This window comes from Chelon labrosus (genome assembly GCF_963514085.1).
Source record: "Chelon labrosus genome assembly, chromosome: 22".
NCBI lineage: Eukaryota > Metazoa > Chordata > Actinopteri > Mugiliformes > Mugilidae > Chelon > Chelon labrosus.
In genome coordinates, this window is record NC_140355.1 from 9409371 (window position 1) to 9432836 (window position 23466).

The following is a 23466-nucleotide window of genomic DNA, read 5'->3' on the forward strand; positions in this document are numbered from 1 at the left end:
GTAATGTACTGATTTAATCTCACCGTAGTTTTACAGTGCTCTGCCGGGAGCAACACCAGTGCAGTGCTAGCACGTTCTGACTAAAAAAAAGAAAGTTTTAGAATTGACTTTGACATTTTATCGATAATTTTATTGACCTTCAAAGGATTACTGCTCGGAAAATCGAGTCCCTCGCGAGCCGGCGCTCTGCCTAAGCTCATCGAGCTGGAGGAGGAGTTCCTGTCCCCTGCTTTGTCCCCTGGTTTGACTCCACGCTGGGCCGCAAATGCCATTCAGGCAGCGGCGGCAGCGTCAGCGGCAGGCATCCGGAGGATATCATCCAATCAACTGTTGTGTTTTCAAGGTTTACCCGCAATGCCGCAGCTGTGACAGTAAACTTCAATGGAGGTGAAGGCTGGAGGGCAGTAAACATCATTTCTTCCACCTCATCAGTGTTTCTCAAGTGAAGGACAGAGGAGAGAAAGACCCGGAGGACGGCTGAGACGGTTGCAGAGATCTGGACACCTGTGTGTCATAATGAAGATATAATGGCTTTAGAATGAACTGCTTCTGCATTAATTAGTCACTAAATGAACGTGATCTAATCTTCATCTAAACACAGCGTGCTATGCAGTTACGGCCATATACTGTACGCTCGGACGATGGCATATTTTATAGTTATTTTAGATGTTTATCAAAGCATATCCACATTTCAGGTACATTATTTACTAAAGAAAATCAATAATTTGAACGTATCTGTGAGACGCATGTGAACTCGTGCTTTCAGTATCTGGTGTGAGCCCCTTGTGGGGCAATAACAAAAACTGAACATTTCCGGTAACTGCTGATCAGTCGTCTGAAGCGGTTCGGAGGAATTTTAGCTCGTTCCTTGGTAGAGAAGCATTTCAGGTAGTTGCAAATTAGACGCGCACAACATTCATGATCAGCTTTGGTCCACGCTCTTTAGGAAATTAGGATTTGGCTTTTTCCTCATCCAGTACTGATCCCTCAGACTTGAGTATCTGACAAAACCAATCCAATTGCACCAACTAAACTGGTAACTGTATGTGATGTGCCGGGTCGCATTTCTTTCCATGATGCTCCTGTAAGTGTTTAATCACGTTTGTGGTGTGAAAGTTGCTAATGCTGCCGTTACTCGCGGAAACAGTGACACTTTGGAAATTGCACGTTTTCTTGAAATAACTCAAGCTTTTTCACTGTCTAATGTGCTCACATGGCACACGCTGCTCAGTTGTGTTGCTTGTAACACCTCATGCAGCGCTTGTTCAACGTTTAGATAAAGCATTTATGTGATATCCTACATAGGATGTCCGACGGTGACGTGTAAGATGCCAGGGTAAAGTTAATATTTCCCTGTGCCCTTATTAAGTCGTATGTAGTGTTATGTTCTTCCCCAGTCAGTACAGCCTTAGAATAATCTGTTCATAAGACAAAATCCAAGTAGCGTTGGGGATTGTCAAGAGGCTCTTTGGCGAATCCCAAGCGTGCAGTGTTTTTTGAGAGCAGCTGCTTTCTCTGTCGTTCCCCGTTAACGGACACCACGACTCTTCTGTGATTTCCATACGGCTGACTCATGTGAAGAACGCGCCGAAAGTGTTTTTAATCATCAGCGCATGCACACAACTCCAATCTTGTTTCTCTAATTGGGCTCCTGACTCCCTGTTGTCATTCTACGGGGATTCACAACACCGAACGGTTGGCTGATTTCAACCGGCTCCTGCGGCACAACTCACGTTTCCAGTGACGTCTTGAGCTGGGCTTTCGTCATCAGGTCGGCACGTTCGCGACAGATTTCAAGTCCTGTACGTCATCATGGGCTGGCCTTCACACCCTGCAGCTCATTTTGGTCTTGTGCCGGTTGTTTGGGTGAGTGGTTCTCGAGGAAGCTGCAACTGGATGCAATCATTGCGTTAGTGGATATAATTCCCAAGAGTTCACTTACTTTTTCTTGCCACTGTAGAAGCATCCTGGAAAAAACTTCATCTAAATGTGTTTACTTCCACATATCTTTATGCACAACCAGGGGAAATACATCGAGTTAAAAAATAAGTTAAAATATGTCATGGTTTTTTATATTTGGTTTAGTGGAGACATACGTAGCAGATAAAATAAGGTATACCTGAGCCATAAATGCTTTATTTTGATCACACTCTCTACGTGGTTTTCTGTATTTTTCAGATTTGACAGGCAATCTTTTAGTTATCTTGTCATCTTCTGCGATGGCAAACTGACGAATTAGTACAACCAATTGTTTTCTGCGATGTGTCCAGCCCGTAACCCTGTATGACATGTTTTCTTCTGCTGAAAATTCATTCCACATTTGCGCTTAATGTAGACGGAAACATGACTTGCGACAGGAAACCATTCCGTGCAGTGTGCAAATCAGAACTGAAACTTTATTGACAGTTTAGATTACAAAGTTGTTCTGCATTAAATCCATTACAGTACAAACCGGGAACAGAAATAGAAGGCCACACACTAGAGCTGAGGGACAGAGTAAAAAAATTAAAACTGCTTCTCAGGTGGGAGAAAAGAGAGCTGGGGACAGAGCTGCAGAGAATAGTCAGCGAGGGGAAGATGGGGGGGGGGGATGAAGTGATCAAAACCTTCATAGAAGGAGAGAATACAGACTTCAAGCAGCTTTAGACAACGCTGCAAAGAATGTCAAAACATGGGAGAAAAGGATTTTAAATCTGGATGCAAAATAACATATGGATTACTTCCACATTTGATTCTCTCAGCACCGAATCACACTGTATCAGCTGTGATGATAATCTCTAAATCTCCCTGCTGATGAGCTGTTTTCTCAGGTGGGACGCCTGGTACTTCCCCTCTTAAATCAAGACGCTCGAGTCAAGATGAAATAATAAATCGTGGATAAACACAAGGAGCGCGAAACAGGCGCACGCCAGGAAAATCTCCAGGAAATCGGAGAGTAGCGCTCGCCGACTGGCAGATGTTGTTGTGTCTAGAAAGGGAGTCGCGCCCGCTCTAGGAATCGGGAGGGTGGAAGGTCTTGGAGGTGGCGAGCATGGCTCGCACTTTGGCCATCAGGTCCTGAAATCAGAGGAGACAGGAAAGTGTGGGATGAGTTACACTCTTATGCATGTTACAGGATAATTAAAAATGAACTTAAAGCTATCACACTTGAGCAAAGTTTGTGGGAGTAGATTCAGTGGGTAAAATAATACCACTGACTGATAAGCTTATGTTTATTCTGCACCGATTAGCATTTTTGTAAACAATCGTGGGGAGAGCTACTGGCCGATACCGATCCCAGGGTCTGTCTGAAGCTGCTTCAAAAAAAATAAAAATAAATAAATAAAAGTATTTTGACTCATTTATTTGCACAGTGTGGCTCCAGAAAGCAGTAAAAGAAAATCATTGTAATGGATTTTTTTTCAGTTACTCAGGGAGACTGAACCTGGACAGTTGATAGAAAGTAAAACACATTTGTAAGTCATGAAAGCACAACAAATACAGCCCTGCTTTGCTGCGGAATAAAATACATATTTTTTTTTATAAATAATAAAAAAAAATGAAAAAATTAAATATACGCAGAACATTCACTTTGAAAATAAATTCAATCATACTGAAGCCAGAAAAATAAATTTCAGTAGGCGAATAAAATGAAATATGGTCCTGTCATCTACAGGATGACCTGCCGAAAAGTCGCGACGGCGCGGAAAAAGCAGCTCCTGCCGAAAAGCGGGCGGCTGTCTGCTTTGCCGAATTTGTGAGAATTTCTTTAAAATTTGAAATTTAATTTAGACTGAGGCATGACTTGTGGCAGGGAGGAATGAAGCGTCGTTGGGTAAATCAATTTTTTTGATTTATTGGCAGTTCAGATTACAACCGCTACAGAACAACCTGCAGGTAGGAGCAAAGAGAGTCAGGGGGAAAAAAAAACAGCAGAGAAAAGTCAGTGAGGGAAGAGGGAAAAAAATACATGATTATGCTGAAACCACAAAAATAAATTCAAGCCGGAACAAAAAACAAAAACAGCATTATCTATTTACTCCTTTAAATTTCAGTAGAGTGATAGAACAAAAAATTGTCTGAAGCTGCTTGTTATCTATAGTTGTGCTTCTGGGGCCAGAGTGGAAAAGTGGCTATGAGGTGGCTGTGAGGATTGACTATCTCTGGTAGGTAGATCAACATGCAGGGAGCTGGTTTGCAGTTCTAAAGCAGCCAGGACGTCACAAAGCAGGCCATGCATCTGGAGCTCTGATGGGACGTTAAAGATATCGCAGATCCAGGAATTTAGGCGGAAGATTGGACGATAGTGTTGGGTGGCCCGATTGATTTGAGCATCCTTACTAAACTCTCAGCCAGTTATACTGAACTGAAAAAGCCAGCTGAATTAGTGGTGAAACAACTTCAAGAAAACCCAAACAGTCCGGCTGCATTCGCTTTTTTCCTTTGCTCTTCAGATAAACCACGAGCTGAGAGCTGAAAGTCAAACCCATCTCCAGCAGCAGCACAACTGAGGACAAACACACTCCACTAAAAAGCCCGTGGCTCTCAGTAAGTGACTTTATTTTCGAAATAAGTGAGAAAATGGATTTGGTTGATCTGGTAACACTTTCCTGTTCTCTTCACAGTGTATTACAGCTCATAAATGAAGAATAATTAATCAGGAAACTACTCCCTGAGGCGTGAAAGAGCTGCTAGTAATGCCGCTCCCACTGGGAATCAACTATGCGGCTTGCGGGCGCCTTAAGCTCGCCGATTTGTCTCAGCTCAGTTTTGCTTGCGGCACGCATGGCTGAGCGCAGCTTCTAATTCATTAGAGAGGAGCAAGTCCAGCAGCGCAGCGAGGATTGCCGGCGAACGGGATTCGGGCAAAACAATGTCCGGTGGAAAAGTCTGGTATAAAAGTTTGACAAGGCTTAAGTTTTATAGTAGTGGAATGCTCTTTGTGAGTTTGAGTGGTTGTCTGTCTCTCTGTGTTAGCCCTGAGATAGACTGGAGACCTGTCCAGGGTGTACCCCGCCTCTCGTCTGATGTCAGCTGGGATAGGCTCCAGGCCCCCTGACCCTTCACAGGACAAGCGGTTACAGTAGACGAATAAATGAATGAATGCAATGCTCTTTAAACAAATAATGCACTTTAAATACTCTAAAAATAAAACATATTACTCTTCCCTCAAACCATGCATACATAAAGGAACTTAATCCTCTATATCAGCTGTTCTGAGAACAGTTTGATGAAACTAATTTGTTCCTGCGTTTGTGAAAAGTGAGGGTAGAGATGAGCAGGGAAATCGTAGGCAAAGTGTTGCAGGAAGCTGCCAAAGTGCACTTTTTAGTTTTCACTTTCCTTCACTCATCAGGTACAAATTTAAATTTTGCTGACCACGGGGCAAATGCTTACACCGCAGAATGGGAAGCGTTCATTTGCATTGCTTCCCACGAGTGATTCAGACACGCTTGGACAAATATCCACCCCTGAGCTCTCCTGACAGATGAGACAAATTAACAGCTGTAATCACAAAGGGAGGGGGGGCTGTCATATCAAATCACTCAGAAGGCCCTTTCTCTCAAAACCCTGGTGTTTTCCCAATGCACACAAACACACACACACATATTGCGCGCAAAATGTGACAAACTATGCTTCTAATTGTTATCGAGGGGGCGGGTGTGTGCTCAGACTGAGTTCTTGTCAGCTATGAGCGTGAATAAAAGTGCAGCACAAATCACACGGCATTAATAGATCATCGGGTGCAGCGCTAACTGGCTCACACGGGGAAAGACAAACTATGCCTACAACAAAGAATTTCAATAAACTATTGTGTTAACCTAGTTCTACATGATCCGCCGTCACAACACGGTGAGACTGCAGTGGCATATTTAAATCTGGCGTGGCTCATTTCACCTCAGCGTTTCCAGACGCTAACAGTAATTCAAGGGGATGCATGAACGTGGAAGTGACACCTTAATAACTGAATGTAAAAGGTTTGCAGTAAAGGACGACAGGCAGGCTCCCTGATTAAGCTTTCAGTCTTTGGCAGCCTTTGTGCTTTTAAGTCTTAAAGACAATGACCCGGTTTTCGCCAACCATTATGAAGTTTGATCTTGATGAATGGTTTTTAAATTTTATACAGCAAAGTGTTTTATAGTCACAGTGACTTAGTGCTTGTCCACACAGGCGCACGTGCATTTGCGCACCAGTGCCGAGTCTATGTTCAGTACCTGCTCTACCCGCTCCACCTACTGAGCCACAGAAGGAGTGATGTAGCAGTTGCATGCTGGAAAAATTGTAATCCTTGACGTTATCACCAATTAAAACCACATTTTATTTTTGACACTATCACTTAATGATGAGTACGCCAAGTCATTACAGTATTATCTATTATCCTTTATCCTTTAGAGTGTAATCACTAACAGGCTGCCCATGGTCTGGGTCCGGACCCAGAAGCCGCACTATACGGACCCGGACCTACAGCCAAAACAGACGGTTATGATTTAGGACCTGACAAAGCGATTGATTTATTTTTACAGGTGCAGGTTTTGTAGTCTTTACCATAGTGGTTTAGTGGATGAGAAAACTCACAGAAGCGATGCGACCGACTAGATGCGAGGAGAAAGTTGAGAAAAAGATGAGTGAGGCGGAGAAAGGGAGAGAAAACTTCAAGCTTCTCCCTTCATCTTATTTAATTTTATATAACATTACACATACCTGCAGTCATGCATATATATGTAGCTCTATGTTAAGTGACATTTTTTGTAATCATTTGATTTGAATACATTTGATTTGACAGTCAGGTATTGATAACATGCAGATGTTTACACAACTACTAGGCTATTACAACATTAGATATTATGATCTTGCGGACTTTTGCTTCAAGAAATGATCTCTAACTGAACTTCTTTAAAGTTTAGTTGAATACCCCCGTTTTCAGAGTTGCCGGGGGGAGTTGGAGCCTAATAGGCGGTTTAGGTTTCTGTGTCAATTTGACGCTGTAGCTACGGCGACAGCGCAGAGCATATGCAGACCCTAGCGCCGTAGTTGACGTGCACTTCCCCAGAAATGTAACTACGCGCCGCAGCGATGCAGACCACAAGAGCTGTGATTGGTCCACCTGGTAGTAGCATGTTTCCGCTTTAGTATTTCCAGCTGCTTCTCCATCTCAGCAATTGACCGTTGGATCAATTGGAACAATAAAGATGGAACACACCGAGGAAAGGTTAACTGAGGAGGTTCGGAGATAGAAAACATTTGTAGGACTCGACTTCAGAGAAATTTCGGCGAAAGTTTCAGTTGCCATTGTTGAAAGTGAAGCAGGAAGTAGAAACAAAAATTAACCCAACTGGCAAAAAGTTTGTGGGGGGGGGGGGGATTTTTACAGAGCCAGACTGACAAGTGCTCAAGTATAAATGGCTCACACCGGCGTTGGTTATGTCCTGCAGTACCTTTAAGGAGCCTTAACCCAGTTGACATTGGGGAAGAGGTGGGGTACACCCTGGACAGGTCACCAAAAGACAAACAACACTTCACAATGACAGCCAAATAAGAATGACCAATTAAGCCAAACAAACACACCGTTGGAACGTGGGAGACAAACCCATACTTGGTTAAACCAATGCAGCCACAGAAGGGCCCATGCCAGCCAGCGGACTGAAAAACTCAGAACCTTCTGTCATTAAGTATGCCAAGTATTTCTCCAAGTCACACTTTTCTCCATTGATGATGGAGCCCATCATTGTTGTACTGACGTGTACAGTAGGTCCACATATTTTTGGACACCGACACATTTTTTTTTGTTACTTTAGCGGTTTATTAAAACATATTACATAAGTAACATTTATATAATGAATATGGAAATAAATTTATATAATGAATGTGGGCGTTAAGTGAAGACTCACGGTTTTCACATCCACACTGGAGAAAAGGTGTAGGATTCATAACCATTGTTGGATACACAGTGCCCTATTTTCAGTGACTGGACAAATCCAATCAAAAGCTGGTCCATGGACAGATATTCCTTAAATATGTGTGTAAAAAGTAATATGTAGCAATTCAGACACCATGAGTTTAAATGAGGCTGCAAAAAGAAAAAAAAAAAACTAACAAAGCCAAATCCAACACACGTGATCAGCCAGAACATTAGACAAGGCCAAATTTGGTCTTCTGGAGTCAGTGACATTAAAAAGTCCTGGACGCCCATGGAAGACAGCAGTATTGGATGATCACAGGATTCATTCCATGGTAAAGAAAAAAAAAAAAAACCTTCACAACATTCAGCCAAGTGAAAAACACTCTCCAGGGGGTAGGAATATCACAAAGAGAAGACTTAACAAGCGCAAATACAGATGGTTCACCACAAAGTGCAAACCATTCATAAACTTCAGGAATATCAGATTAGACCTTCCCAAAAACATCTAAGCCAGACCAATCTTGGAACAGCATTCTTTGAATAAAACTACGATCAACTTGCACTAGAATGACTGGTACAAAAGTATGGAGAAGACTGCATTTCAATTTCATCTTGTTGGTTTGAATTCTGGTCTGACCCGGTGACACAGAGAGCCTGAAGGACTTGGTATCGCCACCGACTTCCTGAATCAATACAACAACAATTCACAAGGTCCCGATTCTAGTCTTCTTCAGTTCAGCATTGATTAGTTTAAAGATATTTCAGTTTTGCTTTGTTACGAAATGGATTTTCACAAAATAATGTTGTCACTGGTTTTGGAACGTTGTGGTATTTCCACAATACGTCACCTCTAGTTGGCACGTCTTCCACATGGCTTTGCATTCGTCCAGCTGTTCTCTGCCAGCACACTTTTAAAATCCAAAACGCTGCCACGCATCAGCTTTCAGGCCCGGCGGTGCTCTCAGAGCTGCAGCTCCTGTCATGTTTTGGATCTCCCTCACACGTCGACTAATCTCGTTGAGCGGTCTCACAAGACTAGTCACGTGAAACGGGTCTTGCGAGACCGCGGCGAGCCAGTTTTATTAAAATTGTGTCACAGGCTTTAAAGGATCCACATCTGTAGAGTGCGTTCTCGGGAAACGGCTTTCCTGATGGTCTTAAATATTGCTGGGAGTAACAGAAGGGGTAGCCACATTGAGCTCATGCATAAGTCTGAGGGGAACAGACTGCACATCCCTAACTCCCCAGCTGTTGTGTAGAAACCTTTGCAGTGAGTACAGTATGATATTATAATTGACTGGCATCTTCATAAAACAATGGGAGTTGTGCACTGGAAACAGATACACCAGTAGTCCAGTAGGGACCTTTTAAAACTTCCAGTTCCAACCTGCAACTACAAGTGTAGACAACTCAACCTGAAGTGGTGAAATCTTGAGTTATCAATGTGAGGATACTGGCAGGACACAATACTTTGTCCTTTTCAAAATCACCATGACACTATCTCTTCTACCTTCCTCTTGGTCACAAATAACAGATGTTTGAATTGAAAGTACCCTAACCCTAGCCCTCAGACTGTGACAAACCCCTTTCTAACCCTTACAGAGGACAGAGGAAAGCAACTTGCATCATACATTTAAGAAGAAATGCCCATGCCTCGCTTGTAATTGCCAACACACTCACACTTAAAGGTCTTAACAGTAACACTGTCATAAATGCTTAAAGAGAGCCATGCACACATACACTTGCCTGGTATGAATTCTCTGTAGACTGGATCAAGCCCTTCCATTATCACAGACTAAAAAAACAAATTTGAAGATCCACCCAAACATTAAAAACTGCCAAAGATTCAAAAAAAAAAAAAAAAAAAAAATCTGAAGGCTGGTCTAAAGTTTCACAGAGAATCTATCAAATGTTCAGCAGAGAAAGAAGCGACTGAAGACAGCGGAAGAGACAAACAGGAGGAAAAAGAGAGGTGGAATGAGGCAAACAGCAACCAAGCACCCTCAGGGAAGAAGAGCCCATTAGGCAGATGAGGATGTGCTGAATTATTCAAGATGTGTTTGTAAAACATCACAGATGGGGTATAAGTAGTTAGTGGTTCTGAATCTGTGTAACAACAGCCTGTTTTCATGAGCTAGCTTATGTTGCCATGTTGAGACAAAGGCAGGGCTGGGAGATGAGGAGAAAGAAAAGGGAAACGGGTTGATGAGAGGGATGCATGGGGAGATTTTCTATCTGGTCAGAACGCTGGAAGCTCATCCTGGAACGCTGCGCCACTGCAGCCTCTCTCAACTTTAACACTTGTTTAGTGGAGGGTAACTGTTTCAGCATCACGCGGTTTTAGCCTATATCATTTACTACCCGCCGAGTCCTGGATTTTAGGTTTAACGCATTCAGCTGCATGTGGGGTTGCAGGAAAATCAATACGTCAAAATACTGCATCACTTTGTGTGATGCGGAGAAGTGGAAATGAAATTACTGATGTTTAATTAAAGATGCTGACGGTGATCCAGACCGAAAAAGCAAGAAGCACAAACAATCCGAGACGCTGCATCTGCAGAAGTGTATTTCATTTCAAACTAATCAAAGTAATTGAATCGGAAATTCGTTCGAGGAATGCTTCTCCATGTTTTCACAAGAAGCCAACATTAAGGGAATTGAAGGGAACGTCATAATACTGCGCAAGAGGTCCGGAAGAGAATTTAGACAAAACAGAATAAAGACTATGTATTACACCGAACAATGGCTGCTTGCTTCACATTTATACTGACAGCACTTAGAAACCTTCTTGCTAATTTAACAAGCGCTAGCACAGCAGTGACACAATCATCCCACAAAGAATCTAAGGATTTTGTCATCTCTCTGCAGTTTATAGCTTCTCACCAATCCTCCAATGTATTTGTCTTGCAGTGCATGCATCAGGTTTTGCTGAATTTCTGAAAGCAGCAGGGTGTCTGGACGTCTGAATTTCAAACAGGGTGGAGCGGGGAGAAGGTGTACCGACCAGGATCAAAATTTATTGACGGGCTGCGTGTGTGGGGTTAAATTGTGAGTAATGAGTGTATACCGCTTATTGAGCCACTTAGCTACATTAGCTTTATTACATAGAACCTGGTCGTTGCATTACAATAAAGAACACGTATGCCGAGTATGAGGCCGTTTTGAAACGGGATGTTCGACAGTCATAAATTGCATAATTGCATTGCACATGTACCTTTCGCCTTGTTGAGTATTTCTCATTCACAAAATAAATAGGTGGACCACTGTGCAAAAAAATTACAGGATAGCTGTCCTATTCCACGTCTGTGCCACATCAACCGTCTGACTGGGTCAGAATTAATTTTATCTAAATGCTGAATTACTGTTAAATGCATCGGCGGCGGTAAAATTGCTACAGCAGGGCGCCGACGTGAGCAGCAAATACGATTCAGAAAGAACTGGCATTTTGACAGTTGAGGGAAGACAACTGGGTACATGCAGGACCTTGGGTGCGATTACTATAATTTTACAGACGGAAGTGTCCGCGCTGTCTTTAACACTCAGCGGGAGGCCACGGCTTCCACGAGGCCGTCACGCCAGTGGTCGCTGTACGGTCGAAAACATATCACCACATGGTTTCGTTAAATCTACAATAAAAGACATAGAAAACAAGGCCTACTTGAGAGCAAACAGTCATGTATTTACATTTATATCTGATGCTTGGTGCTGAGAGCATAGTCTATGGTGTGTTTCTAGGGTTTTTATTTTGTGAAAACCGCTGCCTGCTTTGGATAGAAAAAAAAAAGTTTCATAGTCATTTCATACAATGTTTGTGTAGAAGGACGGAGCCATTTCACGATAAAAACACTAACAAAAACAACTCTATTCTCCTCAGCTGAAGAGCCAAAACCAATCTGGGAAATACTGGTTTTGTAGTTCTTTAACACGGACAGACAACTAACAAGACTTCACCTTGAGTAGCTCAGTAAGAAGTAGTAACTCTCCTTATCTAAATTTACTTTTACCACTGGAGGACAAACAATTTTAAGACCACGTATTTGTTCTGCCTGCTTCCTCAGCAGAGGTGAGACTCCGCGTCCCGAAACATTTTATGCAGCCATGGGCAAGTTCGCCAAGGCCTTCACTTTCTCCTGCCACTCAACCGGCATCGACCAATATTCAGCCTCTCTCCTCCTAAACTCTTGGCAAAGCTCCCAGAATGAATGCAAAGGCCGGATGTGCCATTTCAGCCTGGATGAGCTGCTACGGTTGTTAGCATGACAACTTTTGTTTGTTTGTTAAAACAGAAGTATATGGCCTTGACATTACTTGTACCCCTGAAGACACAGACACAAGCCCAGGAGCACTGTTTAGAAACTCAATACAACATGAGAAACTACAACTCAGAAATCCACCCAGGCATTTCCAACTAGACTTTGGACAAAAGGCACAAACCCGCTCTGCTGAAGATGAACAGTTGATAGAGTCAGAACAAGTGAAAAAGTGGTTCCTGAGTAACTGCTGTTCAGGTCAACGTTAAACTGAGTGTAACTTCATACACACAAACAGTTGAAATGTAAATAAATAGTTCTGCATGACAGCACAAACGGGCTGTGTTTCAAAGATACACAGAAAGCTCTATCTGTGCACATCCAATGGAAAATAGCCAGACTGCTTCAGGCTGACAGAAACACAACTGTAACACAAATAAAACAACTTGCTGCAAGCGAGGTATGCAGAAGAGCATCTCTGAAGACGCATCACATCAGAGTGCAATTCAACCAGAAACTGAGGCTACAATGCACAAGGGCTGACCAAAATCAACACAAGACTGGAAAAACGTTGCCTGGCCTGATTAGTCTGATTAGAATATGGAAGCATGGGTCCATCCTGCCTTGTATGGACAGTTCAGGCTGGTGGTCTAATGTTGTAGGAGATATTTGCTTGGTACACTTAGCAGTATTGTTTAAATGCCACAGTATATCCGAGTATCGTTGCTGACCATGTCCGTCCCTTTGTGTCCACAGTGTACCCATCTTCTGATGGTGACGAGCCATGTCACAAACCTAAAATCAAACTTTTTTTCTTGAACAAATGGCCTCCAAAGTCATCAACTCAACTCAACAGAGCACCTTTGGGATGTGGGTTGAATGGTATATTCACATAATGGATGAGGAGCCAAGATATCTTCAGCAACTATGTGATGGATCAAATATGGCCGAAGCATTTACGGCTCCTTGTTGAAGGTATGTCACAAAGAAGTAAGGCAGTTGTGAAGACAAACTAGTACTAGCAAGGTGTACCTAATAAGGTGGCCAGTGACTGCACACAACTACAGCAGTACCAGAGGGATAGGTGAGACAATAATATCTTCCAAGGTTCAAACAAGGCTTATATAACATGATATATAGATATGTTGCACAAACATACAGTAGGAGCAATATGTAGATCAAATAAAAAATTAATTAAAGTAACAAAAGCTATAAAAAACAGCTATACTTTTGTGTGTGTGAAAGTGAAAGGCACTCTCCGTCCACTCTCTCTACATGATGGAAACAAAGAACACCACTCAGTACTTTTATCGGCGGTAGTTCAGCAGAGGACGCATCTGGGATAAAAGCAAAGAACAATACCTGAGTTATTTTGGACTGAACAGCAGACACTATGGATGACGCCACCGCCTTGTCTTTCTCCTGAGAAGCACCCCTAAAGAGAGAAGAGGCAGAAAAGAGAGAATCAATCATGTTAACAGGGGAGGATATACAATATTGATGATATTTTCTGAAATGTTCGAGGTTGGACAGGCATCTGGAACAAGAGAAGAGGAGGAGGAAGAGACCTGCAAAAATATCCATGCGGAGCCACAACAGTCAAACGCAGTCGAGCATATAATGACGCACACAAAATCGTGCCAAAATCGCGGGCCTCAAATTCAACTTTTTGGTTCTGTCCAAAGCTGTTAATCTCTCTACAGCCTTACACTTCATAATTTATCGAGAGATTTTTAAAATAGAACCAAATCATGTGCATCAAGTTGATTGAACACAACAGGTGACAAGGAACTGCAGAACAGACCGCCCCTGCTGATGTGGAGCTTTTAGGCTTCGGTCCACTGGGAAAGTGGGGAAATTTGGAACGACTGTCTCTCTGTATGGCACTCTATTGCCTCCATTATTGCATTTTGCTCGAGTTCCCCTCCCTTGTAGGAACTGAACGACAAAAGCCAAATTGACAGAGACCAGGCCCATCCTTTCACACATTTTACTGGTGAGATGCCCGCGCAGGAAAAGAAGAACTTTTGATTAAAAAAGAAAAAAAAAATCACAAGAAAGGAAAAAAAAAACAAGCCAATTTCCTTCGAGGAATGACTCGTCATATGTGGCTGCTCAAATAATTGTGCTTCTCTGCAAAAGATGGACCAATTACAACATGCAAACAACAAATAGCAATAGAAACTTTTCTTATCAGATAAAAAGCATTCCCACCTTTAACAAAGGGCATCGCATGGCTGATATACAGGATACTGGTTACTTTGTATGTAGTTAAAGAATAAAAGTGATGCTTTTAAAAAAAAAAAAAAATTATATATATATATATATATATATATATATATATATATATATATATATATATATATATATATATATATAAAAAAAAACTGCAGCGAGCGCAATAGTTTGGTGGAAATAAAACAGACTGTCCAGGTATTTATATATATAAAATATAGCCTTTTTGTTTGTCTGCTGTAAAATAGAAAATAATTACATGGTTTACCATCTTTAAAAAATGTTCCTGGGAAATACATTACACTTTTGGCCAACCCTTACAAAACATAAAAATGAAAAAAAATAAATAAATAAAAAGCATGTATTGATTCACCAGGTAGACAGAATAGCTCTTAAACCTTGCAGCTTGTATTTAGAAACTTTGGAAGAGAATCATGTACGAACAGAGGCAGGATTCAGCATGTCATGAATCTGCTGCACACAGCTAAGAGTTCCCTCATAACTCTTTGTGTGTAAGAATGGACGTGTGTTCCAAACAGACAACAAAGATTGGCAGAGTGAAAAGCTATAAATGATGCTATAACCTATGTTAATAGTTGGAAAATAACCAAATTCTCCCTCAATAAGATATTGCAGGGCTTTTGTACTGCATGACACAGAGAGGATTATATTTCTGAGCCTAGGCAATATGTTTTTGTCCTTCTAACATCCAAAAGTCAATGTATGCAGCTCTAACACTGTGCTGAAAATATTTTAACATCCCCAAGAAATCAGAAGCCATGAATTACTTTTTGCCTTCTGACCTTGAAGCTGAAACATGTAAGCCAGCAGACATTGTTCAAGAGAGGGATTTTGCATAACAAACAAAAGCATGTTTCTCAGCAAAGAGTTTGCGTTAAAAAGTTAATGGCAATTTATTCCACGTCGTCTTCAGTTTGCGCATCAGCACAGATTTTACAGGTTGCTATGACAGTGGAAGTGCAGAAATGAATACTATGTGCTAGAGGTTATTTCTGTTTTTGAGCTTCATGAAGGTTAAGGTATTCAGCATTGGTTTAAAATCACTAAGAGAGCTGTTCATTCAAATGTGTCTGGACGCTGTGGTTTCAAGTACTATTGAACTGTATTGTGTTGTACTGGCACATGTTCTTATTTTTTGGACAACCTAATTTTAGCTAGGCTAAATAACAGAAACACTGTTGTGTTTAATTCAATCCAGTTTAACAGCACCACAAACAACATCCCCCAAAACGATCATCCAGGTGAATCACCACCTTTTTAACACTGTTTCAACATAAACTGAACATCATGAGTCATGAAGAGGGATTTAATACAACACTGTAAGATTAGAAGGCATTTGTATTCATTAGTACCTAATGAAATAGTAAGTGAGTCTATGTTAAATAAATAAAATACATTTAGACCAAAGTAGTATACACTAATCAGGCATAACATTATGACCACCTTCCTAATATTGTGTAGGTCTCACTTGTGCCTTCAAAACAGTTGTGACTCATCAGAGAATGGACATGGGCCTTCTGAGGGTGTCCTGTGGTGCATGGCAGCAGAATGTTGTTAGTGGGGGCCTTTGGGTCCTATGGGTTGAGGGGAGGGGCCTCTGTGGATCATCCCACAGATACTTGATCAGTTTGGGATCTAGGGAATCTGGAGGCCAGGTCAACACCTTGTGCTGTTGTTCATGTTTTTGAGTTGTTCCTAAGCCATTTTTGTGTGTGTGTCTGCATCAGGCTGCCTCCTGGTTTTAATGTTGTGGCTGATCGGTGTATATGGTAAATAAAGTATGATCGTTTGTTAGCCTAAAGGCCATGCAGTTCAAATATTAAGGGAATTTTCCGTTCTATCTGGAAATGGATCTAAATGATTGGCTGGATTATTGACGGCTTGTGGAGGGTTACCTTGAGTGGCCCAGGCTGGAGGCGGGGCTCGCAGATGGGGACAAAACTCTTGGTGAAGAATACGGGGAGAAAGATGAACCTGCAGTATGAATCTGTCCTGAGGATGCCAAGGAGCTCTTCCTTTGTTCAGGAGGGGACCTGGGAGACAAAAGCAAGAAGAGAGCAGCAGGAGGTAAAAAATTCATATTCAGGCAGTAACTCCACAGAATTCACAATAAATCAAAAGGGTGGAATGGCTTCTTAAGGGAGGGCTTTTTTTTTTTTTTTTACATTTGGACACGCACACTTTTGATGCTCCTTGAGGCATTGCCTACAGGTAAATGTGATGCATTAGGGCAGCATCACGAGATAAACAGGCTTTTTCAATCATTTATTTAGCAAAAATATCAAATGATGCAATATTGTGTGGAAAAGCAAGCACACCCTTGATCTCAGAAATATTACCCCTTTTAGCAGAAGTAGAAAGGCACTTTGTTCAGCAGCCTCTGCCACTGGCTCACTGAAATGTATGACCACCATACAAAATCCATCCTGCAGTTGAAAGATGAGGGTTTTCTTGCAAGTACTACCCCCACAACATTTCAATGGTATTCAAATATGTGATTTTCCCCCACTAGACCATTATATAATCTTTAGGAGACCCTTAGGGAAAAAATAAAAGTCCAGTTCCAGTTCAGCCTTAGCTTTCAGACATCCTCATATTATCTGCCACTCTTTGATATGATGCAAAATCCACAGATAAATCAATGACTGCAAGGTGCTCAGTAAAGCATCTCCAGAACATAAAGCTTGAGTTGATTTTGTTTTATGCCTCTTTTTTCATGTTGCAATGACTATTGTCGTGCATTTTTTCCTCACTTGCAGGTAATGCAGAGTTCTGCCTCTCGGTAAGATTACTCACTAGGTCACTTATGTCCCTTCTGGCACCTTGTTGCACGCAGGATCCCGTTTAAAATTCTCACTCTTACTCACAATGCACTTCTCAGCCATGCACTCTGGCTATGTGGCTCATCTCCTCCACCGTCACTATTCAGCTCGGTCACTTAGGTCATACATGCTAAATTTACTGCCCGCCAGTGAGGACCCAAGGTGATTGAGCTTTTGTGGCTGTGGCACCAGAACTGTGGAAAGCTCTGCCCGCACCCCTAAGGTTTGCAGATTCTGTAGAATATTTTAGGCAGCTAAGACGCGCCTGCTTATACGGCCGCTTGGGTAATAAATGTGCGCCAGGTCTGCTTCTTATGTTTATGCAATTCTCCATTGCGTTAAATTATTTTTTTTATTCTTATTTATATATAAAACACCACATAAATTCTACTTACTTTACTTAAGCTAGGGCCAGACTACAGTAATATTAAAATCCTGCCTGATTTTAAAATCACGTTGCCTGACCCACTTTACTAGAGACTTAACAGATATGTTTCTCTCTAATCTCAAACATGCATCCGGCACTGGAATTTAAAGTAATTGCTCAACACATGGTACATGCTATTATTTAGATTATCGTGCCAGATACGGGAGGATTGGTTGCACCACCTCACATGATCTTGTGGGGGAAATGGGGTGCAACAACTTGCTGTAAATCCACTCTAGAGCAGGAGGTGTCAATAATACTCATGCAAATTGGTCTAAATACGAACTTGGGACTACTTTGCAGTGACAAAAAAAAAAAAGGAACAAACCAGAAGGTTAAATAAGCGTGAGGAGACTTAGTCAACGCGAGGTGTTGAACGAGTCTCCCTGTGGGTGAGATTTTAAGATTTTAACAATCGCTTTTAATATCTGTCTACAGTAGCGGAATAACATTAGCCTCGAGGGCTAGAATGTTTACCGACGCTTGACGTCAGCTGCTCCGTGTCCTTGTGCACTTTTGTTGTCTGTTTACATAATCATCCAGATTCTGAACGCTAAATATCAAATGGGTGTGATATTAATCCAGATGGGATGCGAGTTGTTCGGGAAGGGCAGATCTGTAAACACTTCATATTACCAATTCATCTGGGTTAAACTGAACCTCAGCACTAAACAAAGACCTGACCGGATTTCTGGGAGAGGTGAGTTCGGCCCAAATCTCTCGCAGTCTCTCTAAAGCTTTGCACGTTGACGCCACAGACACTTGAACAACAAAGAGAATACCAGACCCTAGATGTTTTTTTTTTCAGTCAGGTTTCACTTGTCATTCAGTTTTACGGCTTTGAAAAGTGTAAGCAGAGTACTTAGTATTCCCATGTGGCCAATTTGTTTTTAACGATTTAAACTGATGTAAATGCAAATGTAACATCTCTGTCATTTGAATATATTACCTTAATCTCTAGGTACTGCTTAAAAGTGGGTCAAGTATTTGCCTGTTCAAATATGCTGACTAAGTACACAATTTCCATGTGAGGTGCTCATCTTTTTTTCTTTTTTACACATGGCTGTTTATTCAGCAAAACACTCACTGCAGTTTTCTATTATTGGTCAGTTGGGGTTTAAGTTACATAAATAAAATAATATACAAAAGAAAACCCTGAACAACGTATAGTAGATATGTCAAAACATGCCGAGGTACCCCATTGCTCTTGTGATGATGAAGTGAAAGTGAAAAAACACTTCAGACTTAACACCCAAGTGCGGCAGCTGTTAAATAAACACAGCTGCGTGCTAAGATCCATGACTTTTCCTCTAGCCCCAGACCTGCTGTCGGATTTACCTGGATCGCGAATGTCCCTGGGGCAAGCCGGAGCTGCTGCTGGGATGATGGCGCTCCCGCTCTCTCTCCTCATGCCTCCTTTCTGACGAGGGGCCCTTCCTGTCCCTTCTCCCTGGGGAGTGGGAACGGGATCTGGCCAGACGAGCAAAAAAAATAAAAAAGACAGCAGAAGACAGTGTGCATTAGAAATGAATGTTAAGAATAGAAGAGAAAAAGTCTGTTACAACAAAGGGCAAATTTAAAAAAGCAATTATAATGAAAGCTACATAACTAAAAACTAAGAAAGGTTGATTAGAGTTTGAGCAAGATTTTCACTCATTTCAGACTTTTTGAATACCTGACAGTGGCTAAAATTTACATTAAAGAAATTAAACTCAATTTAAATAGCGTGCGACTGGGCCACGGAATAAAAACCAGTCAAAGTTCAGTTCATTACAGAAATGATATCACATGGACTCTCGAAATGGAATTACTAGCCTGAAAAGAAAACTGTATTAAATATTTATGGACAGCAGAAGAGATTAATTTCCCCGCATAAATGGTAGAGCTGAAATCATTTTGTCCCACTGGCTAGTATGCAGAACATGCGTGTCATTTACAAACATAACGTAGCAAAGCTAGAGAAGAAAATTACACTCCTTTTCTGAAAACCAAGCGGGAAAGGAACGGCCAGATTGCACACTGCACAGCGCAAACCAGGAGAATACTAGGACTATGGTCTTTTGTGTATTTCCCTAAAGTACGGTGGAGCTTAATCCTGTTCAGATGTTTACTTGTCCAGGCAGCAAGGCAGCAGAAAAACAATAAAAACACAACGATAAAACAAAATAATAGAAGGTATTAAAACTATTCCTTCTAGGTTGCTGTGCCTGTAGCGACCAAAAAAACAAAAAACAAAGAGGCCAATAAAGAACTGGACGGCAGCAGCTTGTTTTGTCTCCGGCCACCACGAAAATATAACATTATTTTTCAATGATGGCGTAAATAATTATAGGATTGTGAATGCCGTTATATAGAGAAAATGAATTAAAATGAAATCAAATCCTGGGATATCAAGATTGTTTTCTACTGACAGGGGCTAAGGGGTGCATGACTAGTTCCATGGTGTCTTACCGGCTCCTGCGGGATCTCCTGTAGGCACTGGGAAGGGAGTGTTTGCTCTTCGATTTTGACCTCGACCTTGATCTTGACCTCCTCTTGTGTTTTTTCTTCTTTTTGTCTTTGTCTCTCCCTTTGTTCCTATCTCTGTCTCTGTGTCTGTCTCGATCTCTATCTCTATCTCGATCTCTATCCCTGTCCCGATCTCTATCTCTATCTCTATCTCTATCTCTGTCTCTGTCTCGATCTCTGTCTCGATCTCTATCTCGATCTCGATCTCGATCCCGATCCCGATCCCTGTGCGCTCCCTTGGAGGTAGTGTGAGAGGACGACGAGCTGGACGGGGCCTCCCTGCTGCGATGGGCCCCGTGGTTCTCCCCGGTGAGTCTCTGATCCTGAAGATACACAGGCAGCACGGGGGACGCCTGAGGAGGTGTCGGATCGGACAGAGCAGAAAGGGCCTCTTGCAGCTAGACACAAAGGTGGATTGAAGAGGAGAGGGGGAAAAAAACATTAGCGCCACTGGCACAGCTTTTTCTTTTTAACTGTTCTCCTTTTAAATCTTTAAAAACAGAAAGAAACAACACATGGATGAGACTAAATATTCACTCATCCTTTCATTGAACTGGAAAATGCATGATAACTGTGGACATGTGTGGACATTTAAGCCTGTTCTTCTTCTTCTGTAGAGATTTATTTATGCTATATCCAATCATTGTCAGTGTTACATATTTGTATTAATTGAGGAAGTTCCTCTAAGTTCTGTATTGGAAAATATAAAATGTAATTTAGCATGCAACACACGAAAGTGTCACACTAAATATTTAATATCCCAGCTTGATTTCTGTGCCGTATCAAACAGTATAAAAGGCCTATAGAGTAAAGGTGAAAAGCAAAGAAAGGAAAAGTACAAAAGAGTTTTTTTCCTTTTTTAAAAAGGTACTATAAATAGTTACAGAACAAGCACTTGAAGGGGCACGGTAACCAGCTGGCTCAAGTCAAAAGTCTCCCGGTCTCTTGGGAAATTATTACTCACAAACTCTGCTTTAACAAAACGGGAAGAAGAAAAAAAAATCCATACTCAGCTGATTAAAAGATGGTGCAAGCTACACAACGCGGCGCGGCCCTATGGCTACACACTGAGTTACAACTGTCAGCTGCAAAGTGCCTCTAATTACCCCAATGTGAGTCTGTCTGCTCATTTAAGATTGGCCTGCTGCTGGATTCATGCTGAAAAATAACATGGCTTCAGTCCATCGGTGGATTAAACACGGCAGTAAATCATCCAAGGTCAGATTTTATCCGCCAGGGCTGGGTCTTAGATAGCTCCTGAGGAAACCGATGTCACATATGTAAGCACTCCTCGTACTATAGGGGCGTCTGGATAGAGAAATGCATGAAACTAATTTTACTTTATATGCTAATATTAGCAAAGTGACATGACCACCCCAGTGATAAGTTATGAACATCAGTTCACAAAGCAAATGTGTGGCTGCACCATACTAGCTGTAGTCAATTTATCTGTCCTAGTCCAGAATGATAAAGGGGATGTTAAATCTCCACAACCCCCACCACCCCCCCCACCTCTTAGCCATCTGCTAAAATTTGTAAGAAATGGGTGGAGCATGAAAATAGAGAGGGAAAGGAGGATAATGACGAAAGAGGATGAAAGACAAAGACAAATGTTGGTAAAGACGCAGGAAAGGAACAAGAGAATGTGCTCACGACAATAAGCATTTAGGGAAGTAGACAGAAGAACGGTATTTAGGTCAAGTATGTGGTTTAAGGGAAAGATAATGAAATAATAAGGTCTGGTTTGAAATTAGGACTGACACATGGGAGGCTTATTCCAGCACCAGGCACAGGAAATATCTCACACCTGTTCCAGCAAGATACAGAAGTTCAGAAAGTAAGAGGTGTGACATAAAAAACTACAGTTCCAAGAGAAGAGAGATTACTCTCCCTTTTGACCAGTCTTGTTTTACAAAAAAAATAACATCATAAAAGCAACTGGGGTGGCAGATACGTATAATTAAAGATAGCAATTAAAGGAGAAACCAAGTGAGAGACTCATTCCTCATGCAAACAACGGTGGTTAATTAAGTCTTCAACTGCAAGTTTTAAAACCCACCACTGACAATTGAGGACTTTTGAGCAGAACCGCCGCCGCTCCCTCCGAGCATTGCAGCCCTTTCTGCAACGGCCCTGTCATGTCTGAATGGACCTCTAACAAACACGTACACCGTCTCAATGGCAAAAAACATCAGATTAACAAAGAGATGAAGCTAGCGATGTCTTGGGGGGCTCGAAGACCGCGAATGTGTGTCAATCTAACAGCATATTAGCATGCTGGATGCAGAAGACCCAAGCGCACGGGGATTGCATCACATTCATCCGATCGTGATGAGCCACAGTGTGAAAGGAAACAGCCAAGTTACAGAATCACACCACTAACAAGAGTCACTTGGAAAACAAAGGATGTCTGGCCTTGTGATGTTTATCCAAGTGGCGCTTATCCGAGCTGCTACAGCTCTCTTGCAGGATCAACATGATGAGCACTGCGCTGAATGTGAAGAGTATACATCGGCATGGCATCATCATCATTTACAACCTACACAGTATATTGAGTCGCAACATACTGCAGCACTGCACAGCTCTGTTCTCTGGTGATCCAAAATACATCTGATCTTCCCCCGACTCGCTCCAAATTCAGGTAACATTTGCTCTTCAAAGCACCTCTCCGAACGAACAAAAATCAATGCGCAGGCTTGCATGGTGCTACTTATCTGACTTCAGCTTTAATCAAGCCTTAGAATTAGGCGGCATATTCTTTGGAATCCACAAAACCTATTCACTCGGACAATTATACTTCGGTCCTAACAGCTCTGAGTCTCTTTTTTTTTAACAAGGATGTTCAACCTCTGCCTGCTTGTGCTGATTAGATAAGCACATACAGTCCCTTGAAAGCTGGACACCAACAAAGTACACAATTTCTAGAACATCCATGTACTGATCACTAGGCCAGTGACCTGGGTGTTGGTTGTTTCTTCACATAGACGCTCTGATGGTCACTGTGGAAGTCAACGAACATCTGGAAAAAAACGAGTGTTGGCGCAGCAGTGACAGGAGCCTGCCCACCGCCACCTGGACTAACAGGCGGTAGGCCAGTTCACTACGTATCAGTTGGGGTAACATGAGGAGCTGACACGGACCATCCATCACTCGGACAGGCAATCTACACATCAAATGGCCACTGACTGTTATTTACACTATAAAGTATCCCTTGCCTTTTGCATACTGCTTATTATGACAGACAAAGGGCTTGTAAAATGTGCATTATTGCAACACCTTTGTGAAACAGCACTAAAGGAGAATTTTAAAGGAGATACAGTGTAT

The 23466-nt window shown here is 41.9% G+C and overlaps 1 protein-coding gene across 2 annotated transcripts in view; it reads right to left on the minus strand.

Annotated features, from left to right (window-relative positions):
- Positions 1-2319: 2319 nt before the first annotated feature.
- sfswap (splicing factor SWAP) overlaps positions 2320-23466 on the minus strand; it is a 51721-nt gene continuing 30574 nt past the window's right edge. The window contains exons 15-19 of one of the 2 annotated variants that reach the window (XM_084572744.1): positions 20086-20540; positions 18973-19104; positions 16281-16418; positions 13492-13564; positions 2320-3057 (exon numbers count right to left, since the gene is read on the minus strand). In XM_084572744.1, coding sequence (XP_084428870.1) covers positions 2992-3057; positions 13492-13564; positions 16281-16418; positions 18973-19104; positions 20086-20540 — 864 coding nt within the window. In that variant the 3' untranslated portion in view covers positions 2320-2991. The remainder of the gene's footprint in view (positions 3058-13491; positions 13565-16280; positions 16419-18972; positions 19105-20085; positions 20541-23466) is intronic. The other variant, XM_084572745.1, reaches the window with a different exon arrangement.